We start from the raw sequence: 19,985 nt of genomic DNA, 5'->3' as shown, positions 1-19,985 counted from the left end.
GGGGGGGGGGAGGCAGACAAACAGAAATTGCTCCCGCCATACCGAAAGCGATAGAATCGCGCACCTAAAAATCCGATTGACGTGTCCATGTGGGCGTATAATTGAATGTGGGCAGTCGGCGTGGTCCTGCGACGGGAGCGCACGGCTAGCACGGCGAGCAGGGGGGCGCGATTGGCTCCACGCGCGCGGCCACGGGAGCGACGGTGGTGCTCTGTTCGAAACAATCCTGTCGCAAACGACAGTCGACGGGGGCGAGATTGCTCCTCCGCCCGGCCTTCTACCGCGCGGCGCAGCTGCGAGGAGCAGAGAGAGAGAGAGGATTCCTCCAGAGGTGGACCCCTCTCCCCCCTTCCTACGGCGGCCCAATTTGTGCGCACGCTGGAGGCCCGCGACGCGCCGCGCAGCAGCGCCCCTGCCTGCTCAAAGACGTACGAGAAAACAAGTCGTACACTCGGGCGTATATCTCCGGTTGGTCCGAGCAGAGAGACGCAGCGACAGAGGCAATAGGCACGGGGAAGGCAACACCACACCACTCCGGCGGCGTTGGGCGTTGTGCCCCGCGGGGGGATCGTAGGCGAGTCGAGTCCGCGGGGACGGGCTCCCCCAACGCCCCCCCCCCTCTCCACGCGCCTCTGCGCCTTTGGCACATTATGAATCCCTCTTTCAATAGAGCGGAAGCTTTTGGCATCTTCTTTGCCCCTTGAGCCTCCACCGCCCCTTCCCCCCTACCGTCGCCGCCATCATGTGTTTCGCATTAACCAGCCGCCCAGGCTCGCAAGAGATTCTCGCCTCAGAAGCCTTATTCGCGCGGCAGAGCCGAGCTGAGCGGAGCGAGCCCTCTGCCCGGCGCGGCGCGCCTGGGATCCAAAACGGGACACAAGACACAACATTCTTTCTAACGCTAAGGCGGGCAAGGCTCGGCGTTCACAAACCACACTCAAACACGCTCGCTTACAGGCACTCCAGGGTTCACAAGAAGCAGGGGCTGTTCCAGCTTAGCCCACACACACGCTACACAGGGACTAAAGGCGTGCGGGTTTGTGTAACGTCTGCCAAGATTACCTTAGCAGCCCATGTGGAGGATCAACGGCGCGTGAGCGTGAAATGCGTCTGCCGTTCTCACTGCTCTTCACAACACTGGGAATGCTTGGAGCGGTGTGTCTCGCCTAAAGAGAGTGCCGGAATATCTCGTTGCCCAATTAGAGCTATGTCCATTTTCGTAACTCCATAACCATCATAAGTGACGGTTTTAGATCATCACTCCTTTAGAGAGACGATCGTCATTCAAACGAAGCAGAGCGACAGAGCGACATCATAGAGCGACGAAAGCAACCGGGGGCAACCCGACATATCCACGGTAAATACGTCCACAGCAGTTTGGACGTAAATGAAGCGCTTTCCGAAAATACGTCCAATGATTTGGACGTAAAGTAACGTCTGCGATTATTACGTCCACAATATGGATGAACTTAAAGTCCGTGTGGGGTTGGTGGAAATACCTCCACAAAATCTGGCGATAATTGTCGCCGCTGTGATTTACATCCTCAGAAATGATCCAAAGAAGCAAAGAATAAACGCATGCCCGTATGCCTGTTTCCCCTCTATACCTACTGATAAACTAAGTGATCAACTGTTCAACACTTGTAAGTGTGCAACAGAGTTGTTGTGCCTGTGCCCTTGCAAGTGTTAAAGAGTTGAATAATTTTGGTTTATCAAGGAATGAAAATTTACCATTGCCTCGGCCGAGACGTTGTAGAGTGGGACATGAGCGGCAATGCAGTTACCACCAACGTAGGACGCCCGCGCTAATTCTATGAAAATCTAACAACTCGAACAAGGGTGGGAATGTGCTGCGCATAGAGCGTATTTCTAGAGTTTTCAGAGTGGTACAAGCTTAACCCACACTTAGGTGTGTGTGTAGGACTTTTGACAGTGAGGGTGACAGTGAGGACAGTGAGGGCAGAACGACATCCGCGTGGATGTAAATGAAAGGAGACAAATGGCAACAGATTTTGTGGAGCTAATTTCACCAGAATCACACGGCTCGTAAGTACGTCCACACTGTGGACGTAACAAACGCATCTGTTAATTTACGTCCAAATCATTGGATGTAAACTTGTGGACGTGTTTTCACATCTCGCAAATTCTGTGGACGGATTTACTGTGGACGTGTCGGTCCCGCCCCAAGCAACCGTTTCGCTCTATTTGAGTATGATTTTGGGAAGCAATGCGTCCCCAAGAGCGACGCACGTGCCCTCTGCATTTTCATTATTCATTAAAACTCAAAAGGAGAGTGGGAAGGATATTAATCGATCGCCAATCTCAACTGAATTCATTTTCGTCCAACTGTTCCCCGCCAGACTGAGGCCTTACTCCTACTACTACTACTTACTACTACTACTGCTGCTGATGCTACCACTACTACGGCTACACGGGCCGTATCCATTCTCACTGTAAATAGTTTATTCCCACCCGCCACATGCCTCGCGCCCTTCCTTCGGCGAGTAAAGAGGCGAGCGTACGGGCCGACCGCAGCGCACCGCCGCATGGCGGCGTTCCGAAGGATTCCTCATCGCCGTTCGTTCGTTCCTTCATTCGGCCTGTCGTGTTTACCAACAAACACAGCCACACTGCTGTTGCCGCTAGCCGCAACACAGCCTAAGGTCCGTCTTTTCACAGCACGGGCAGCATAGGAGTTTGCAGGCGAGAGGGGGTGAGGAAAAGACGGACCTTAGGCTGGTCTGGCTATACTGCCGCTGCGGCTGCTGTTCCCGCACACACCACCGGGCACCGGCACCGGGCTACACCCCATCCCCGCGCGCGACGCGCCCCTGGTGATGGGAAGGAAGCGGGACGGGGCCGTGGCGGGGTGTGGCGGGGCGTGGCGGGGCGTGGCGGGGCGGGGCACGAGGACGGGAGCGCCCTGTGGCGGCGGTCCACGTGTTCGCGTCATCGAGTCGCGCCACCGCCGTCGTCGACGTCGCCATGACGATGTCAAAAAAGGCGCTTCACGCCCCCTTCCCATCTCTTTCTCTCTCTCTCTCTCTCTCTCTCTCTCTCCGACCGACCTCGTCTGAACGTGACATCGTGACGCCCCCCGCCTCCTCTTCCTCCATGCTCCCAGACGCGCTCCCGGCGGCGCCTCCTTCTTCTTCCACCGCGACTATGGAGGAGCGCCGGGAGGTAAAGAAAAATGAAATGATGGCAAAAGAATGAATGGGACCCAAATGGCTGGCGGCCGAGCAACAGGTGATTGCGAGGGACTTGGGGGGCGGAGGACCCGGGCCGGGGCGAGCGCGCAAGGCTGTTCCGCGCGAAACAAGTAGTAACGAGGAAGGGCGTCCCGAGTAATCGAACTGTCCAGCGCCTCTCCAACCTGGATCCAATGAGGAGAGCAGCCGCCCCCAAGAGGAAGAGTGCTCCGCTCTTTCCGGTAAAGCCCGTACCCGACACTCTATCCACTCCGCTCCGCCTCTAGAAATCACTGCTACTGCACTCCCCGCACAAAAAGACTACTTAGTACTCGGCAGGAGCATTGTAAAATAAGGAAGTAGAAAATCAAAACCAGAAATCGGCAATGGAGAGTTCGAGTCGAGAACAATGGCGTGGTGTTTTATGTTTTTGCGACAACTTTTCGAGAGCGGGCAAGCGTCCAAGTTTCTCATGCAGCGATGTGGCTGCAACTTCCGACTTTCGTTCGTTGTTTTTCTCCTGCTTTCCCGGAACACCTTTCGAGTACACCACCCTGTTCGCGTCAAGTTCAGTTAAATGTGCGGCGAAGGGGAGGTACACCTCCTGGCAGTGAATGGGTACGTATTTGATCACCGTACACGGACGGTGAATGCAAAGTTCGCGCTCATTTCGTCGCGTGTGGGGATGAGATCAAAACGCACGTACAGGCGTCGCTGCCGAACTCAGTTTGATGCCCCCACCCCCCCTCCCCTCTCTCCCATTGCCAGTCTGTGCGGTGGGTTCGGCGCGGCGGGCCCGGGCTCCGAGCAGCTGGCCCGGCCGGCTGCCGTCCCCACCGCACACCGAGCGAGCACAAAACTTGAGAACCACACCGAGCCTAACCTCACTGTGTCACGACAAAGTCAGTCAGTCATCACATCAGACGCCCCGCGCGCCACCCAGCAGCGCTCGCTCGGCGCGCCCCCTCCAGCAGCAACCGTAACTGCCGAGCACACCACCGACACATACGTGCTTCTCGATCACCCGCCGCCGCAGCGCACGACGACGGGCCGGGCGCGGCGTCGTGTTCCTCCGGCCGAGCATGGCCCGGCCGCGCACGCCGCGCCGCGGCCCGCATGCATCAACCTGTCAAACTCGTGCCCGAAAATAAAAACAACAACTAAAAACAGGAAAAAGATCGCGGCCGCGCGCGCCGTGCTTGCGCCGCCGCCGGGCCGGGACGGGCGGGACGCCGGCGGCCGCTCCGGCACCACTCTCTCACGTGGCGTCGACAGGTTCCCTCACTGAGAGCTCGCCGGGGCAGAGGGGAGCGGTCTGGAGGGTCTGCCCCGGCGGCCCCAGACACACACTTCCGCTCCAGTTGGAACGACCCACCGCCGCTGCGATAAACGTTGCGAACCGCTCACCTTTAAATCAAGCGCTCCGGGCCGTTGTTTGCTGTCCTGCGGCTGGAGGGCGACGCAGGCGGGCGAAAGGGGGACTGGCTGCACCTCGCCGGGGCCGGCCGCACACGCGGACGAGCGAGCGTCGTTGTTTTTGAGATTGTTGTTGTTATTATTGTTATTGTTTCAGAGGTGGAGGGAATGACCGCGAGACGAGACGCTGTCGTCGAGCCGGCTGCAGAGGCCGGCCGAGGGGGCGGCACGAGTGAGCGCGCGTGGGGACCGCGAGCGGCCGTAGAGGGGACAGGCGGGCGGCGTCGGGCTCGTGCGCGCGGGGACTCGGGCGGAGCGAGACTGACTGACTGGGGAGCGGGGCGGGGCAGCCTTACACACAGCACCGGGCCGGGCGGCGGGCGGCGCTGCTGTGCCAGCCGGCCGTGCGAGCTGCGAGCGCTGCGACCCGACCGGCTCCGGCGAGCAGAGCAGGCGCCCGGCGGCGCCGCGCCGCCGCGGGGGAGGGGGCCGGCGGAGCACGGCGGGAGCGACGGAGACAGGGAGAGACCCCCCCCCTTTCTCTCTCCCTCACCCTGTCTCTCAGGGAGAGATCCTCCCTTTCTCTCTCCCTCACCCTGTTTCTCAGGGCCTCCCTTTCTCTCTCCCTTACTCTGTCTCTCAGGGAGATATCCTCCCTTTCCCTCTCCCTCACCCTGTCTCTCAGGGAGGGATCCTCCCTTTCTCTCTCCCTCACCCTGTCTCTCAGGGAGAGATCCTCCCTTTCTCTCTCCCTCACCTGGTCTCTCAGGGAGAGATCCTGCCTTTCTCTCTCCCTCACCCTTTCTCTCAGGGAGAGATCCTGCCATTCTCTCTCCCTCACCCTGTCTCTCAGGGAGAGATCCTCCCGTTCTCCCTCACTCGCCCTGTCTCTCAGGGAGAGATCCTCCCTTTCTCTCTCCCTCACCTTGTCTCTCAGAGAGAGATCCGCCCTTTCTCTCTCCCTCACCCTGTCTCTCAGGGAGAGATCCTCCCTTTCCCTCTCCCTCACCCTGTCTCTCAGGGAGGGATCCTCCCTGTCTCGCTCCCTCTCCTTGTCTCTCCTGCCGTCTCCCTGTACCCCTACAACCCCCTCCCTCCCCCCTCTGCATCTCTTCTCTCTCCTTTCTTTTGCAGACTCCATGTCTGTCTCTCTCTCTCTCTCTCTCTCTCTCTCTCTCTCTCTCTCTCTGTCTCTCTCTATCTGTCTCTCTCCTCTCTCTCTCTCGCTCTCTTTCCTTCGCTGCTGGGTGTGTCGTGTTGCGCTTTACGGTGTCGGTGCTCCGGAGGAGGGTGGGCGGCGGCGGCGGGCAGGGAGGAGCAGCGGAGGGTAAGGGTGAGGGGTCCCGGGCGGGGGAGGACATCAACACCAAACGTGTGTGCTGGTGGCCAAAACGCATGCCGCCATACGTACACGCGCGATCGCTCGCTCGCGCGCACGTGTGTGTGTGTGTGTGAGAGAGAGAGTTAGTGAGCGAGAGAGTGAGAGGGGAGGCGTGGGTGGGCGCGCCTCTGCACGATATTCTGATAACGCCCGCGCACAAATAGAAATATAGGAGTGGATAGGGTTGGAGGGGGAGACGCACTAAACAACGCGACACTTCTCGGAGCCCGGGCGGACGTGTGTGGTGTTTGTTACGTCGTGATTGGGCGGCAGCTCAATGACCCCCCCCCCCTTTTTTCTCCCCTTTCCTTCCATCGTAGTAATGTCGAAATCGATTCTCGTGCCCGGGGGTGACTCCACACGGCCGGTCACGTACCATGTACCCATACACTCTGCTCCCGTTCGAACTCTTGAGAACGAGGTATATTCTCTGAAAAGCAAGAGGACCGCTCCGAACCGGACCATCACAGAGGAGTCACAAAGTCCACAGCCCACAAAGCCTTGCCCCAATGTGTTTCTGGCTCCACGATGTCACTGCTTTTCACCTTCTGCCTCTTCCTGTCTGTTCTCGATTCTGGGAAGTACCGTATTAGCAAAAGCTTTCCGATGGTCCGGTAGCAGACGATATTAATCGTCCTCTACTTTCCCAGGGAAATACCCCACTAACGGGATGAGGCACTCGGGGATCGCGGTGGCGCTAGGCGCTAGAGGGAGGATGGAGGGGGTGGCCGGGGGGTGGCAGGTCTCTCGTGGGTGCTGGACTACAAGATTTGCATGACTGCCAATTTCTAGAGATACGACGTCACAAGTACTTTATTCCAGTTTTCTAAAAGAGTCCCACGTGAAATTTACTTTCATTGGTGTGGGTGTGTGTGTATCACTTAGCCCCCGTGTCTTCCAACGAAACAGAAAAACAAATAAATTGAAGAAGCTCGCTACTACTGCGAGGCCCGCGCGGGGCTCTCCGACCCGACCGAGCAGCCAGTGCTCGACGCACGGCGCGAAAGGGCACGCGAGTAAGTCTCCGCCCGCCCCGCCCGCCCGTCTCCATACGCCTCCGAGGCTCATTTAATTCCCCTCTTCGCCGCCACCGTTTCTTATCTTATTACAGCCCCGCGCCTTCACACACTGACAGGCGGCTCCCAAAGACCCGCGACGACGTATCGCCGCTCCGCTCTCTTCGTAAAACAGAAAAAAAAGAACGTCGGCGGCTTGCCTGGCCTGGGGCGTCGTAAGAAAAATGTGTACAGTCAGAAGCCCATATTTCGGACGTTTTTTGAGGAAAAACGCCTGTGACATGTAGAATTTTTGAAATATGAAAAATCGCAGGGGATTCTAGAATCCTCACGTCGAGACGCACCTACCACTCTCCAAAAATATTTTTTCGCGCTAACGGTGTAGCGGTGAGGACTGTTTGAATCGTGTCCGTATTTAGGAACCAATGCGTCCTAAATTCGGACAGCTTTGAAAAATTATGAAAAGTGAAATTTTTTTGGGGGGTATAGAAACTTCATGAAAAAATTTGACCTCACCCTACCGTCCAAATTTTTTCATCTGGTATAGTTTAGTCGCCAGAGCTGCTTAAAGATCGCTTTTAGCGGGCCCTTAATTCGGACAGTAGTCACTTTTGCATGTAAAAGCCTATGTCCGAATTTAGGGCGCATTGCAAAAACGCTTCCCAAAACTAAACCGTGCGACGAAAAATCAAAAACTTGGTGTCATATTGTAGATAAAAGTACCAAGTTTCACATATGTTGTGATCAGAATAACCCGGGCTTACACTGTTCGGAGCCCCAGATTCTTGCAAGTCACATTTAAAAACGCCTGTTTTAGGGGGCTGAAAATAGAAATTTCAAGAATTTCTGGAGGAAGCAATATCACTCGCACATTATTTTTTTTGGCAGAAATGGAAACTTGGTAGTCTTATCTTTCAATCAAACCCATAGAAGTTAATTTTTGTCAACGCATTGTGGATTTGGAGGCGACAATAGTGAAATACGGCACAATGTCCGGAATTAGGGTGCCGGTCCGAAATATGGGCTTCTGACTGTATTTTGTCCCGCCCTCGGGGCGGGCGGATTGGAGAAGAAAAACACTCCAGTAGAGCGGTACGTAGTGCGAACGCTTGCGGCGGATCGGTTCGCGATTGAGGACGGAGGGGGAGGGGGGTTGACGGGGAGGGCCAAAAGGGGTGCATGTTGTTGACTTGGAGAGGGCAGGGGTGGTGGCCCGCGTGCCAGCCATGCCCCCACCTTCGCGCACCGCGGCTGTTGAGGCAGCGGGTCACACCAGGCCTTGACACCTGACACAATCAACGTCACCCGCGCAGCACAGCAGCGCGGCCCTGGCGCCGCCGCCGCCCTTTCTGCCGCCCTTGCTGCTGCTGCTGCTTGTAGTTCAGCAAGGCGGCTCGCATAAGCGGGGAAGGGGCAGCCGGCCCCGCGGGGGGCCGCAGGGGGGCGCGCGTGAAAGAGAAAAGAATGAGAAAGAAATTAAATTGTGCGCCCCCCACCCCTCCACCCCCGGCGTGACTGGAGAGCAAGATCGCGCGCCAGAGTACACTCTCATTGTTCCCCGGTCGACAAACGCGAGCCGCGGTACCAGCAACGCACGCGCGACGGAGCTGCTGGATGAAAAAGTTGAGCTGCGGAAGTCGCGAGCATTGCGTTCCAGCTCGCTCGGGCTCCTCCCCGGCCCCCGCCAACAGTAACGTTGTTTGCCCGCCCCCGCCCCGCCCCGCCACGCCCGACATGTGAGGACCATTTCACTTAGATCAGTGTCTAGAGGCAGTGACGCTGCGCAGACGAGGCTCGCCCATAGCGCCGACAAATAAGACTGCACGGCGAGGAAACCGACAGGCGCGCGAATCGGAGGGGGAGGGAGGGAGGGGTTGGGGCAGATACTACAGGGCGAGCGAACCGGGCTTGCAATTTGTTCTTACAATCCGCCAGAAAGCATAACAAGACAAAAGAAAACGTCGTGGCTTGTCTCCTTACCCATCGCTTTCCACGTAGGCGGAGAGCGGATTGCCGGATTCGTGCCTGGACGGCAAAAGCGGCTCCCTTAAATCAAAACGAGAGTAAGAGGAAGGGAAATCGCGACGATCATCACACCGGGGTCGGGATGTCTCTGGAAATCTTGGGCGATTTGTGTCGCCCCTCTAGCTTTTTTTTTCTGCGCAGCCAAGTTGGTCCCCCGAGTGGACGACTGCGCCGCCCTCCGGCCCGCAGCGCCCCGCCCCTCGCCCGCCACCCGCCCGCGACCCGCCACTTTATCACACCGCGTTATCATGACGCAGTCACATTATCGCACGCCCCGACAGCGTCACGCGTCACGTGTCACTTCGTCACGTCACTTCGTCACTTCATCACACGCTCCGCCGTCACGTCGTCGTGTCGCGCACGTGCGCAGAGACCTGCTGGCCTGGACCGAGGCGAAAAAGGGCGTCGTGTGGGCTTGCGGCGGGTGTGAGGAAGAAGGGGGAGGGGATATGGCATGTGGGGTGCGACGAGAGGGGGCAAGGGAAGGGGGAGAGGGGAGGCGAGGCCGTTGAGCGTGAGACGTGACAGAATTTAGATGCAAACCTCGCTAGCGGCAGTATGAAGGCAAAAGCCCCCCGACCGCAGCAGGACGCAGGGTGGCCAATAGAGCGGATGTGTGGCTGGCGCGACTGACCACTGTTAAAAATGCCATTTAGGAAGTACGCAACGGTTTGCCTACGGTATATATATTTTTTTTATTTTTTTTGTACGGTCGAGACCGTACAGATATGGGCCGTACTTTCAGTGTGTAAGTCAAGTGCTGTATTGACCAATAAGTCAGTTTGCGAAGTTACGGTATACCCCGTACGGAGTGGATTGTAATCCAAAATTACGGTAGAGGACCTGGTGACAAATTTACGGGGTGCGCCGTAGACATTTCCCGGAGTAGGATTTTCTAACAGTGACAATGCAGACTCACTAGTACACACGAAATCCTTATGAATTGTGTTGTATAAACATGCAGAGTTTCATATAGCCATAATCGGCCATAATATTATGCACAATTTGTACATAATTATGCATAAAATTTAAGCAGGTTGTATAATATTCTGCATGTTTTTGCACAGTAAAATGCATAAGGGTTGTGTGTATTAGTGCCACAGATGTCTGTCTGTCTTGTCTGTCTGTCTGTGTCTCTCTCGGCCGCTCTCAACCCAAGACATCGTTGGGTCTAGACGCCGGCCGTAGCGAAAGGAAAGCGGCGAAAAGCGATCAGCAGTGGTTTGAAAAACGGCGTCGTGAAAATCGAAACCGTCGAGACTGGGGGGCCGGGGGCTGGGGCACGCCAAAAGTCTGTAACGGCGTGCTGCTCATTTCTTTCTCGCGGTTCGCTTTGGTGCTACGCGCGCGCTCCGTCGCCACTCACGCACACTTGTGCAGAAATAGCCTCGGCTTGTTGTAAAATTGCTGGATTTAATTCGGTCTGGTGAGAGACAACGCGGCAGCGTGCATACACACACGTCCGTCCGTGCGCCCGCGTAAACACACGGTGGCGACTTTAAGGCCGGCCCGAGACGTACGACGTGCGCGCGTGCGGGTGCGGCGCGGAGAGCTGAGGAAAAGCGGGAGGAAACTGCGCCAGGAACTTGGGAAATCCCTCATGTGTGTGTGTTATCGCTGACACGATGTACTAATGTCAATAATTTGCTAGCAAGAACTAGCTAACTACGAAGTCAATACGAAGTGCTGGTAAATTTACAATTTCAAATTGTAATTTTACTGCACACATCATGGAAAATTTTCCTTGTAAGCCTACGGACTATTTGTCACAGATAGGAGCGAAACGTGTCCCTTTTATAGAAAGCGACGGGGGGAGCATCCAGAAAGTAAGTTCGTTCGTTTCCCCCCGATGCAGTCGGCAAACCGCGGGAGCCGGGCGCCTGCGAGACTCAGGGTAGGCCACTCCGCAGTACACTCATGCACTGTATGCAAGGTGTTGCCTACCCATTAGGCGCTCCGAGAGTCCGCATAGACAGAACTCGGCAGTTTCGTACCGGCCATTTATGGGCATGGGTGATTCCTCGCATTCCATATGACAAAAACGTTTTTTGCCCGTCTCATTGTGCGTCTGTGCGAGCGCATGCAAAAATAGTGAAAATGTTGCTTTCTTAAACTGAACAAGAATTGTCCGGGAAAAGATACAATTGTTTTCACTCTATGTTTGATAAATATTTCATCATGCACTTTACAAAAAAATGTTCACTGTCATAGTGTACACCGCGTTGCATATCGAAACCGCACGTGTGTCCCGTATCGTACGCGGCTCGCTCGCGTTGTATTTTCACGCTGTGCGTCTCCCAGCCTCTCACAGGCCCGCGGGCGGCCCATCCGTTTGCTGATGTTGTCACAGGAGTGCCGCCCACGCCGCCCCCGCCCACCCGCACGGCCCGGGGCGTTGGGACAGCGGCGACCCCGGACTGAGACTGATTCCCATGCGCCCTCACCACCGTTACAAACTGCTGGACAGCGCCCAGGCTAACCGCCTGTCCCTCTCGTTGCGCCGGAGGCCAGCCCCAAAGCAGACCACCGCGCCGACCAGAAGCCGCATTATATTCGCGTCCCGAGCCAACGCGCAGGACTTTTGTGTTTTCAGCGAGTTTTGTTTGAAAATGGGATTAGTTTTTTGAGTGACATGCCATGGTCATTACAAGCTTTCTTGTTGTGCGAGGCCTAGACCTAGAGTGTCGCTTGTTCCTTGTATTTTTAAACGCACGTGCCACTTCCTGTAGTTGACAAAGTGTCCTGAACTCCGACAGCAAGACTGTGCAAAGGTTCATTAAATAACAAACAATGAGCGTAACTGCCCCGTGAAGTCTGGCGTGTGGCTGGAAATTTCACTCTCTTCTACTACCTCAACTCTGATATATTTATTGATCACACTACAAAGTCTCCGCCGTATGTTTTGGTGGATGTGCGCAGCGCAGGTACGTCAAACTGGAAGAGTGCTATTAACTGAGTCAAATATCCAGCGTCTTGGCGAGAATGTTGTGGAAACAGGAGGCTTGAATGTGTATGAAGCCTCTTCGACGAGTTCGTTTTCTGGAACTTCCTCTTCCTGTTCTATCGTCACCTTCGTTTTCTTTTTCCTGAACCTGTTGCACGAGCCGGTATGCAGAATTTTGGGATCTAGGGAATTAACAGAAATAAAACATTACTTTCACAGTTAACCAAATTATGATCCTGGAATAAGAAAACGACAGTTACAACGACACGGTAGCTTCATAGTTGTAGGGCAAAGAAGTTTAGATCTTTTAGTTTAGGGCAATAAAGTTCCTACTAGAATCTTTTGTTTTGCAGGCCAGTGAACAATGCACATTTTTACTATTTTAGCAATAAAAAGAAGCTATCAAACGGTTATGTACTGCACACGCTGCAACCCGAACAGTGTACGTATTACACATAAAGAAGGGGAAGAGTCGGCTTGGCTTGCAACCTTGTTTGTACTTATAGTACACTCTTCCTCGTGTGAACCAGGTGATTCACAGAAGACACAAGCGCGTGGGGTTGCCTACCTGCCCTGCCCATTAGGCGCCATAGCCCCTTGGGAAGGCAAACCCGTTCGCTCCGGCGTCTTAATTACCCGTTACTAGCACGTACACACTTGTACTTTTAAGTCGACTATTCCTTGAGTGCACTGTTTGGTTTGCAAAACGAAATAGTGAAAGTGCGACCAGAGTCGACTTGTTTTCCTTCTGCAAATCTAACTGTATAACGAGTAGGAAGAAGTTTTAATCGTAGGGATTCTGTGGTGGTTTTAAGCAGTCAGCTTGTCGTACCGATAAATTTGTGGCATAACAACAACCAACAATTTAAAATCGTACTCACTTTCTCCCACGACGCAGCCCTCTACTTTCACGTCGCATAGGCTGTTGAAGGTCCTCGTAATCGAGCCAACCTGCGCGCACACCGTTCTATACCTCGGCCTGCACAGATTCTCGCAGGCGTCCCCCTGGGTGAACGCGGTCCCGGTCCTGCTCGTCGTGAGCCTGATCCTACCGCGCGACAAAAGTCGTGGATCGTCAGCGGGTTTTGGACGGTAACCCCGGCTCTTATTTGCCCTCAGTTTGGGTTCTGAGAGCAGCGAGCGGGGCCTGGCCGTTCTCGGTGCTTCAGAGCTACTCGCAGTGGACGACGCCGTCGTTAAGCTCAACTGCGCCGCAGCATTTGTCACTGAACTATCACCTTCAGGGGAGAGCTTGGATTCGTCTGCTGACGAATTGTTGACTTTCGGCATTTGTGAGACCAGCACATCACTCGCCTGTTGAGTATCTGCAAGTATTTCCGTTTCTAGGGATTGAGCATTGTCACCGTCATTTGGCTGTTCAAAAGACGCGGTAATTGCAGTGGTCGGAGACGTCGTGTTCGAAGTCGTGGTGGTCGACAAACTGACTGAGGAGGGTGTGCTTGCGGTCTCCGTACTAAGTGTGATAGGCATAATTGCTGATTTCATTCTGTTTTGGTTGGCAGGCAAATTTCCAAGTTCAAAACCTTCCAAGAGCGAAAATAACTTCAAAAAGCCCCATGGCGGTATAGTCGATGTCTTGGCGAGGCTGATCTGTGATGGATCAATTGACAGCTCGTCGATACGTGGAGCAGCATCTGCGTTCTCCAAAATCAAGTTATCCTGGCTACTATTAAAAAGTTGGCTGGCAGTAAACTCATTACGAGGACTTGTTTTCGACTGTATTTTGTCGGCACCAGATAATGCCAGAGTCTCGGGGAGACGACTGGGCACTAATGCCATTTTAACATACTTATCGTCCGTGTCATTTTCTTTTTTCCTCGCCCTAATCTTGATTGTCATCGTCACGCCCCGGGCCTTGGGCGTGTCTTTTACATTTATAGATTTTTTAGCTTTTTGTTTGAGATACGTTCTTCCATTAGTCGGAGTATTTTCTCGAGCGCGTGAAGTTGTCGAAATCGGCCCGCCCACATCCATTCGCATTCCGATCTGATCCTCCTCGTCGGGCCGGACGAAACCCTCAGTGTTCGCTTTCGTAGACTCGGGTTTGGCCACTCTTGTTTCTCTTGTAGCTTCTGATCCAGGTGTTGTACTCATTAGCGTATGTTTGCCTGCGTCGGTTTGTGCTGTTTTCTTTGTGGTCTCCTGACTACCACTAGTTTTACGAGCTCGGCTCCGTGTCCACTTCCGTTTAGAGTCTTCCAGAAGTTTCGCGTCAGGCCTCGGTGTTGAGTCAGAGCTGTCTATTTTTTGTTTTATTTGAAGGGGCTGTCGCCTCTTTGGTGAAGTCGTTACCGCCATTGATCGTCTCAGACCTACAGATATGGAGGTTGATTTCATGTCTGTAGGAAGATCCGTCTGAGTGCTTTGGTGCGCAAAAGAGCGTCGTTTTGTGGGCAGAGTCAGAAATTCCGGTGGCTTTACCGTGGATAAACTTTTCATGGGTCTAGTGCTACTTAAATGTGTTTCAATTGCCCTTGTTAGTTGAATATCACCAGTTTCGGCATCTGGGATGTCATTTTTATCACTATTGTTTGAGTTCATTTGCTCCGAGTTGGTGTAATCTGGTTGATAACAATTCATTTCTATAACAATCTGTTTTCCTGAATCGCTATTGCTCCTATTTTCTAGCCTCGATATCTTTTCAGCAATTTCTGGTACGCAGTCACCGGTGTCAACGTACAAGACAATTTTCTTGGTCCGATTGTCGTAATTGATGTCAGTGTTTCCGTTGACGTTTGGAACGTAGTCTATCGCAGTTTCATATTTGTAGTCGGGGTGTGTTTGCGCAAACGGTGCAGTTACTTTCGTTTCTTCGGCTTTCTCTTCTACAAGGACGTCAGTTGGTAAACCCGGCCCTCTACTCCGGGTAGAATATACCAGAGGGTCTTCGTCGAGATCTTCGTTGGAAGGAGACGGAGTAATTAAAATCTTTTCATTTCCTCGTTCAGATGGACTGATAAAGGGAAGCATATTCTCCGTTGTGCTCAATGGCGACGGCCGAAGAGACAAAGTTGGAGGAAATGGTGTAGCAGAGTCCTGTTTTGCGGCGGGCGTGGCGAGGACGAATCCTTTGAGTACTCTTTGGAGAGACGGCAGCTGCGAGAGCGCGGAGGCAATCGCCCTCGAAGTTTCAGTCCATTCAGTGGAAATGTGGTCGAGAGTAATTTGCGTGTTGTCCGTCGAATTATCTCTTCTGTCCAAGTTGAAGGTTATTGTTTCGTTCACGAGCGAGTGCCCCTCTTTCAGGTAAGAGACCAGCACTGTTAAAATCAACTGTTTGCCTTCTCTTGCTTTGCCTTCCTCGCCTTGTTTACCATCGACCGCACTTGTCACCGGTTCAGAATTATCCTCGCCTAGACGCACGATCTCGGTTGAACTGGCAAAACTTTGCGCCATTGTAGTTTCCGATTCAAGTTTCGCCGTTTGCTGTTCCACGTACAAAGGCGAGACAGGAGATGAAAACTTCCCGGTAACATCCGCCACTAGCGTACTGACTTCTCTTTCGAGTGGCAGTTTGACTTGAGATAGTGCAGCTCCACGTTCCAAATGAGCATCATGCTGCTTTACGTCGCTGTCGTTTGCCGCTTTTATCGGTAGATTCTTATTCAGTTTAGGGAAAGTAATGACGATTGCTTTTCGAGCGGGTTTCAAAGCTTCGCTCGGGGCGAGATAGGAGCTGGTCGCGTGCCGCCGTTTGCCAGTGAATTCAGTGTGTGCTTCTGTGTTGTCATTTTCATGAGTCGTGCCCACTGACGGCGTTGGGCTCAATTCGAAGACGAGTTTATTGTTTGGTAGAGTTGAAGGCGTGTCTTTAGCCAACAGGACCTCCGTTGTTGTATGCGCCCCTTTCCACGAGGACAGCATTGATTGATTGGCAGCCCACTCATCGCTCATTGGCAACGGGCTCGTTCCAAAGGTATACTCGTTTTCCTTGTGTGGTTGTAGACTGTTCGTTGAGGAGGAATCGCCGGCGTATGAGCCGTCGAGCGACGTGGGCTTGGACCTCATCGTTTCCACGACGGAAGTGAGTGTGGACGAAGTGCTCAGTGGACTTTTCGTTCGTAAATGGGGTTGCGCGTCTCTTGTATGGGTGGTAGCCACAGTGCTGGCGCCTCTTGTCGGTGGCACTGAAGAGGCTGGAATAGTCACTGCTGGTCCTTGCGTAAGTGGCTGCACTGATTTCATGGCCGTAGCTGCTGCACCTCTTGTGGGGTGAGATGAAGAAGAATGAGATGTCACATGGAATGGCAGGCTCGACGTGGGCGTCACCTCAGTCAGATCTGCGTTCTTGCTCTCGGGCTTTGGTGTAGTTTTCCAATGCCCAAAACCAAACCTAACCCAACCTCGGCTGGTGGACAAATCGGAGAGGGAGTTCCACGCGCCGATCTTGATCGGAAACTCTTCACCGTGCCTGGAAACTGTTTCCAGCGAGTTCACAGAGGCGTGCTGTGAGAATACTGGAGCTTCCGTTGCATCGTTCGACTGGTGGGAAGGACTGGCAGGCAACAGGACTGCTGACGGCACCTCGGCAGTCGACGGCAGTCTGTTAGTGTCCTCCTCGATTCTTTTCGTCACATCAGCCGCTTCATATTTCTCCGCGTGCCTCACAAATAGGATATCTGTTGAGGAAACAGTCACACTTTCTAATAGCCACCTGTCACCCGAAAAGCTGCTTCGCCCTCCGGGAAGTTTTATAACATTGGCCAAAGTCCGAGGCGGCCCTGAGACTGGAGGTTGTTGGGTTGCCACCCTTTCAGGTAAAGGCCGTAGAAAACTTTTCAAAAAATCAGCCACATTCTTCGCGCCCGACAAACGGCCCCCGATATTGCCAAAGTTGATATCTACCGCGGGTATGTGGCCGCCGGACGAAGTGGCAAGGGACCTCACAACGCGGGCGGTGGGGAGGGGCTCACCTCTGACCGCAGTGGTCAGTCGACCGGGCTGCACCTCGGCGTCGGCGAGCTTCGAAGAGGCGGCGGCGTGCCTGCCGGGGGTCGCGGGCTGCCTCCTGGCGGCGTGCCTGTCCGCCGCGGTCGCGCTCCACGGCCGCGAGATGGTCGGCGCGGTCGCGGGCCTGGCCTCGGGACGGCCGGTGGACGAGGCCGCGCAGGCCGCGCAGGCAGCCGCCACTGCAAGAAGAGGGTGAGAGCAGCCGGGGGCAGGGGCGGCGGGGGCAGCGGGGGCGCCGCGGCGGCCTGCACTCACCTAGTGCGACGGCCAGCGCTGCACTCGCGCGCATGACGGCGCCGCGGGCCCCACGGGCCCCACACCGGGCCGCGCCGCGGGGCCCCGGGCCCCTCCGCCCCGTCCGGCCCCACCGCTATCGCGGGCCGCGCCCGGGGCAACCCAGGGCACCCCGGGGGCCTCGCTCCCGCCAGGACCGAGTCGAACAACTAAACTCATGGACCACGACGTCGTCGTCGACGTGCAACGGGCTTCATTTCGCGGCAGTGCAGCGCCGCGGTCACCCGTGCTTGGGGCTCCCCCGCAAAGGGAACCCCAATGTACCGTTCCCCCTCCCTCAACCCCAGTGCCCCTCCCGCCCCCTCCCCCCAAACCTCGGAGACCACGGCACATTAACCGCCGTCTCGGCGCTGCCGGCCGGCTCGATACACTGCCAGGAGACAATGCGGCAGATGAATGAGTTGGCAGGAGGAGGAGGAGGATGGGGTGGGCCGCAACGCGCGCCTCAACCCCACCACGTCCTTCCCCGCTCGCTCTCTCTCTCTCCTTCTCGTCGGATGATGAAAAAACAATGCCTCATTTAAATTGTCTGCCAGCAGGTCGTGACTTGCTTCAAAGGCGGAAGCGGTAGACGCGGTTCCCTCACCTTTCGCCTCTCTGTGAAATGGGTACAGAGCTCTGCTCCGCCGCGCCGCTTCCCGTGGCCGCCGTCAGCTGACTTATTAAGCGGCCGTCCGTCCGTCCGTTACTAAGGTCGTTATAATATGGGCCACTTTTGGGGCGGAGCTCCGGCCGACCCCACCGTCACAAGGTAGGAAGGTAAGGCCCATAGAAAACAAAAAAAACACAACGTACTTCTTTTATTATGCGAGAGGAGCTGGGTAAGAATGTGTGTATTCCACAGACCTCCGTATGTTACTCTTCATCATAACATTATGTGACTAACGCGCTGCTTTACTGAAAAGTCCATTGGACAACCGTCCCATGCGTTCGCAATACGTAGCACGGTACACCGTTTCACCTCTATTTTTTCATATTTTTTTCAAAACTTCTCACTCATGCCATTCATTCCCCCCATCTTCCTCCACTCCCGGCGGGGGCATGGCTGACTGCACCACCACCGTCTGTCCGGGTCGGGCCGAGCAGACATGAACGCCAACCTTCCACGGCCCACCCCATGACCGCTTTACGAGAGCCGCGCCAGGCCAGGTGGGCGGCCAGCGCGCCGCATAGCTCCCGGGGCTTTTATTGCGCTATTTGATAAAGTCTGCGGTCGCTGCAAACACCACGGCGGCGACCTGATTCCTTCCACGCGCCATCTCGCCCATAATCCCATTCCACTCAACTGTCACTCTCCTCTCTCTCCTTCGCTCGCCTTTTCTCGCCTAACCTCAGTGAAATTGTGTGTAACGTTTTGGTGAACCACACTGCTTTCTTGTTCACAATAAAGGCTCTCCGTCAATAAGTAGTGTGAGTCGACCCATAAACCTTTGAACGGCAATTTATTCATACAGATATACATACAGATACACAAATCATTTGACGAATGGGGCTGTGCAGCGGCCAAGTAGACTTCACGTCGAGCCATGGACAAGCAGTCATGAACCCTTCCTAAATCTCAAAATAAAAAGTCAGCCCTTAGCACCCTGACTGCGGCACGGCTCTCCAGGCCGCTGCCGAGTGGGGAGCGCCCGGGCAATAGGCAGCACACCCGACGTGCCCGCGCAGCGGGACAGCGTCCACCCCGACCGCAGGCGCTCGGCTGGCGAGCGAACGTGTTCGAATCACGTCACACACCTACATGCCGATCAAGAGATAAGGAGCGGATGAGTTACACTTATTTTCCCTTTTTAATTTGCCGTGAATTTTGGTGCAAAAACGTCCCAAATTTCATTTGAATTTTAAGAAATTTGATCAAATTTTATAAACTTCAGGCGAATTTCGCGAAAATTTCCAGCTTGCGTTACGCCGGATTCCACTGAATTTTGGTGAACTTAATGAATTCGGTAGAGTATTTCGTAAAAAAAAAAAACATAATTTAAATTTCGGTGGAAACAGTTTGAGCAGCTTATTTCCCCTGGGCTGTTACCCCGGTGCCTCCCCTCGCCCCCCTCTTACCAACCTCCCCCGCGGCCTGTACCGTCAGCTAATCACTTCACCTCGGAGCACACACATATACACAAGATTTGCACGGTCCGACCCCCGAGTCTGACCTCCGGATCGCGTCGGTGGGGTCGGTGGTTGACCTGCCCCCGCCCCCCGTCCTCCCCCCGTTCTTCGCCACGCGCGTTTGTAAAGTAAAGTGGGTAAAGTGTGAGAGAAAGCGTCGTCGCGCCGCGTGCTGTGGCCGCGCTGGCGTGTGTGTAATAATCTTCGCTCAGCGCAATGTTTTACTCTCTATACTTGACCTTGCGGGAGTAAAGACGAAAACGCGCCTTCAAAACTCGTGCCACATCCATCATTACACGCCAGGCACACTACCTTATTGGAGGGTTGTTGCGGGCAGGGGAGTAGTAGTACGCGGGGCGGGGCGTTTTCGATTACTTTTGCGGGGAGAGGGCGCGTGGGAGTTTATTCCGAGAATTCCCGCCGAAGCCTCCGGGGAGGGCGTGATCAAGGCGCGCACAACCTATGATGAGCGTGTTGATGAAGCGGGGAGAGAGAGGAGAGCGGACTTTCACCTCCCTGCGCGCCTTTGACACCTTTCCTCCCTCCTACTACCCCTGACGACGCCCCGCGCCCTCGCTCTCCCACGTCGTCGCGGCCAGCCCTCGCCACCACCCTCCTCCTCCTCCTCCTCCTCCTCC

The 19,985-nt window shown here is 54.9% G+C and overlaps 2 protein-coding genes across 3 annotated transcripts in view; both read right to left on the bottom strand.

Annotated features, from left to right (window-relative positions):
* The window catches only part of LOC113218286 (somatostatin receptor type 2-like), a 145,487-nt gene extending 140,484 nt beyond the window's left edge, over positions 1-5,003 (bottom strand). For both annotated transcript variants that reach the window (XM_052264890.1, XM_026438570.2), the window contains exon 1: positions 4,599-5,003. The gene's annotated coding sequence lies outside the window, so the exon portion shown is untranslated. The remainder of the gene's footprint in view (positions 1-4,598) is intronic.
* Positions 5,004-11,877: 6,874 nt separating this feature from the next.
* Positions 11,878-17,328, bottom strand: LOC113218318 (uncharacterized). Its single transcript, XM_026438616.2, has 4 exons — positions 17,200-17,328; positions 16,908-17,123; positions 12,855-16,613; positions 11,878-12,155 (listed from the first exon to the last, which is right to left on the bottom strand). The coding sequence occupies exons 1-4, from the start codon at positions 17,231-17,233 to the stop codon at positions 11,959-11,961; spliced, it is 4,206 nt and encodes a 1,401-aa protein (XP_026294401.1). The 5' UTR covers positions 17,234-17,328; the 3' UTR covers positions 11,878-11,958.
* Positions 17,329-19,985: the final 2,657 nt, after the last annotated feature.

The sequence above is a fragment of the Frankliniella occidentalis genome, unplaced genomic scaffold, assembly GCF_000697945.3.
Source record: "Frankliniella occidentalis isolate FOCC.00 unplaced genomic scaffold, Focc_3.1 Scaffold22, whole genome shotgun sequence".
NCBI lineage: Eukaryota > Metazoa > Arthropoda > Insecta > Thysanoptera > Thripidae > Frankliniella > Frankliniella occidentalis.
The sequence above is the reverse complement of the archived record's forward strand: the minus strand, read 5'-3'. Positions and strand labels throughout refer to the sequence as shown.

Bases quoted from the DNA above. Each gene is read 5' to 3' on its own strand.
- LOC113218318 (XM_026438616.2), bottom strand. From the start codon at position 17,233: ATGCGCGCGAGTGCAGCGCTGGCCGTCGCACTAG. The intron at 16,614-16,907 runs GTGAGCCCCTCC...TTTCCTCAACAG, and splicing joins ACTGACCACTGCGGTCAGAG to ATATCCTATTTGTGAGGCAC. The intron at 12,156-12,854 runs GTGAGTACGATT...TTAATTCCCTAG, and splicing joins GGGCTGCGTCGTGGGAGAAA to ATCCCAAAATTCTGCATACC.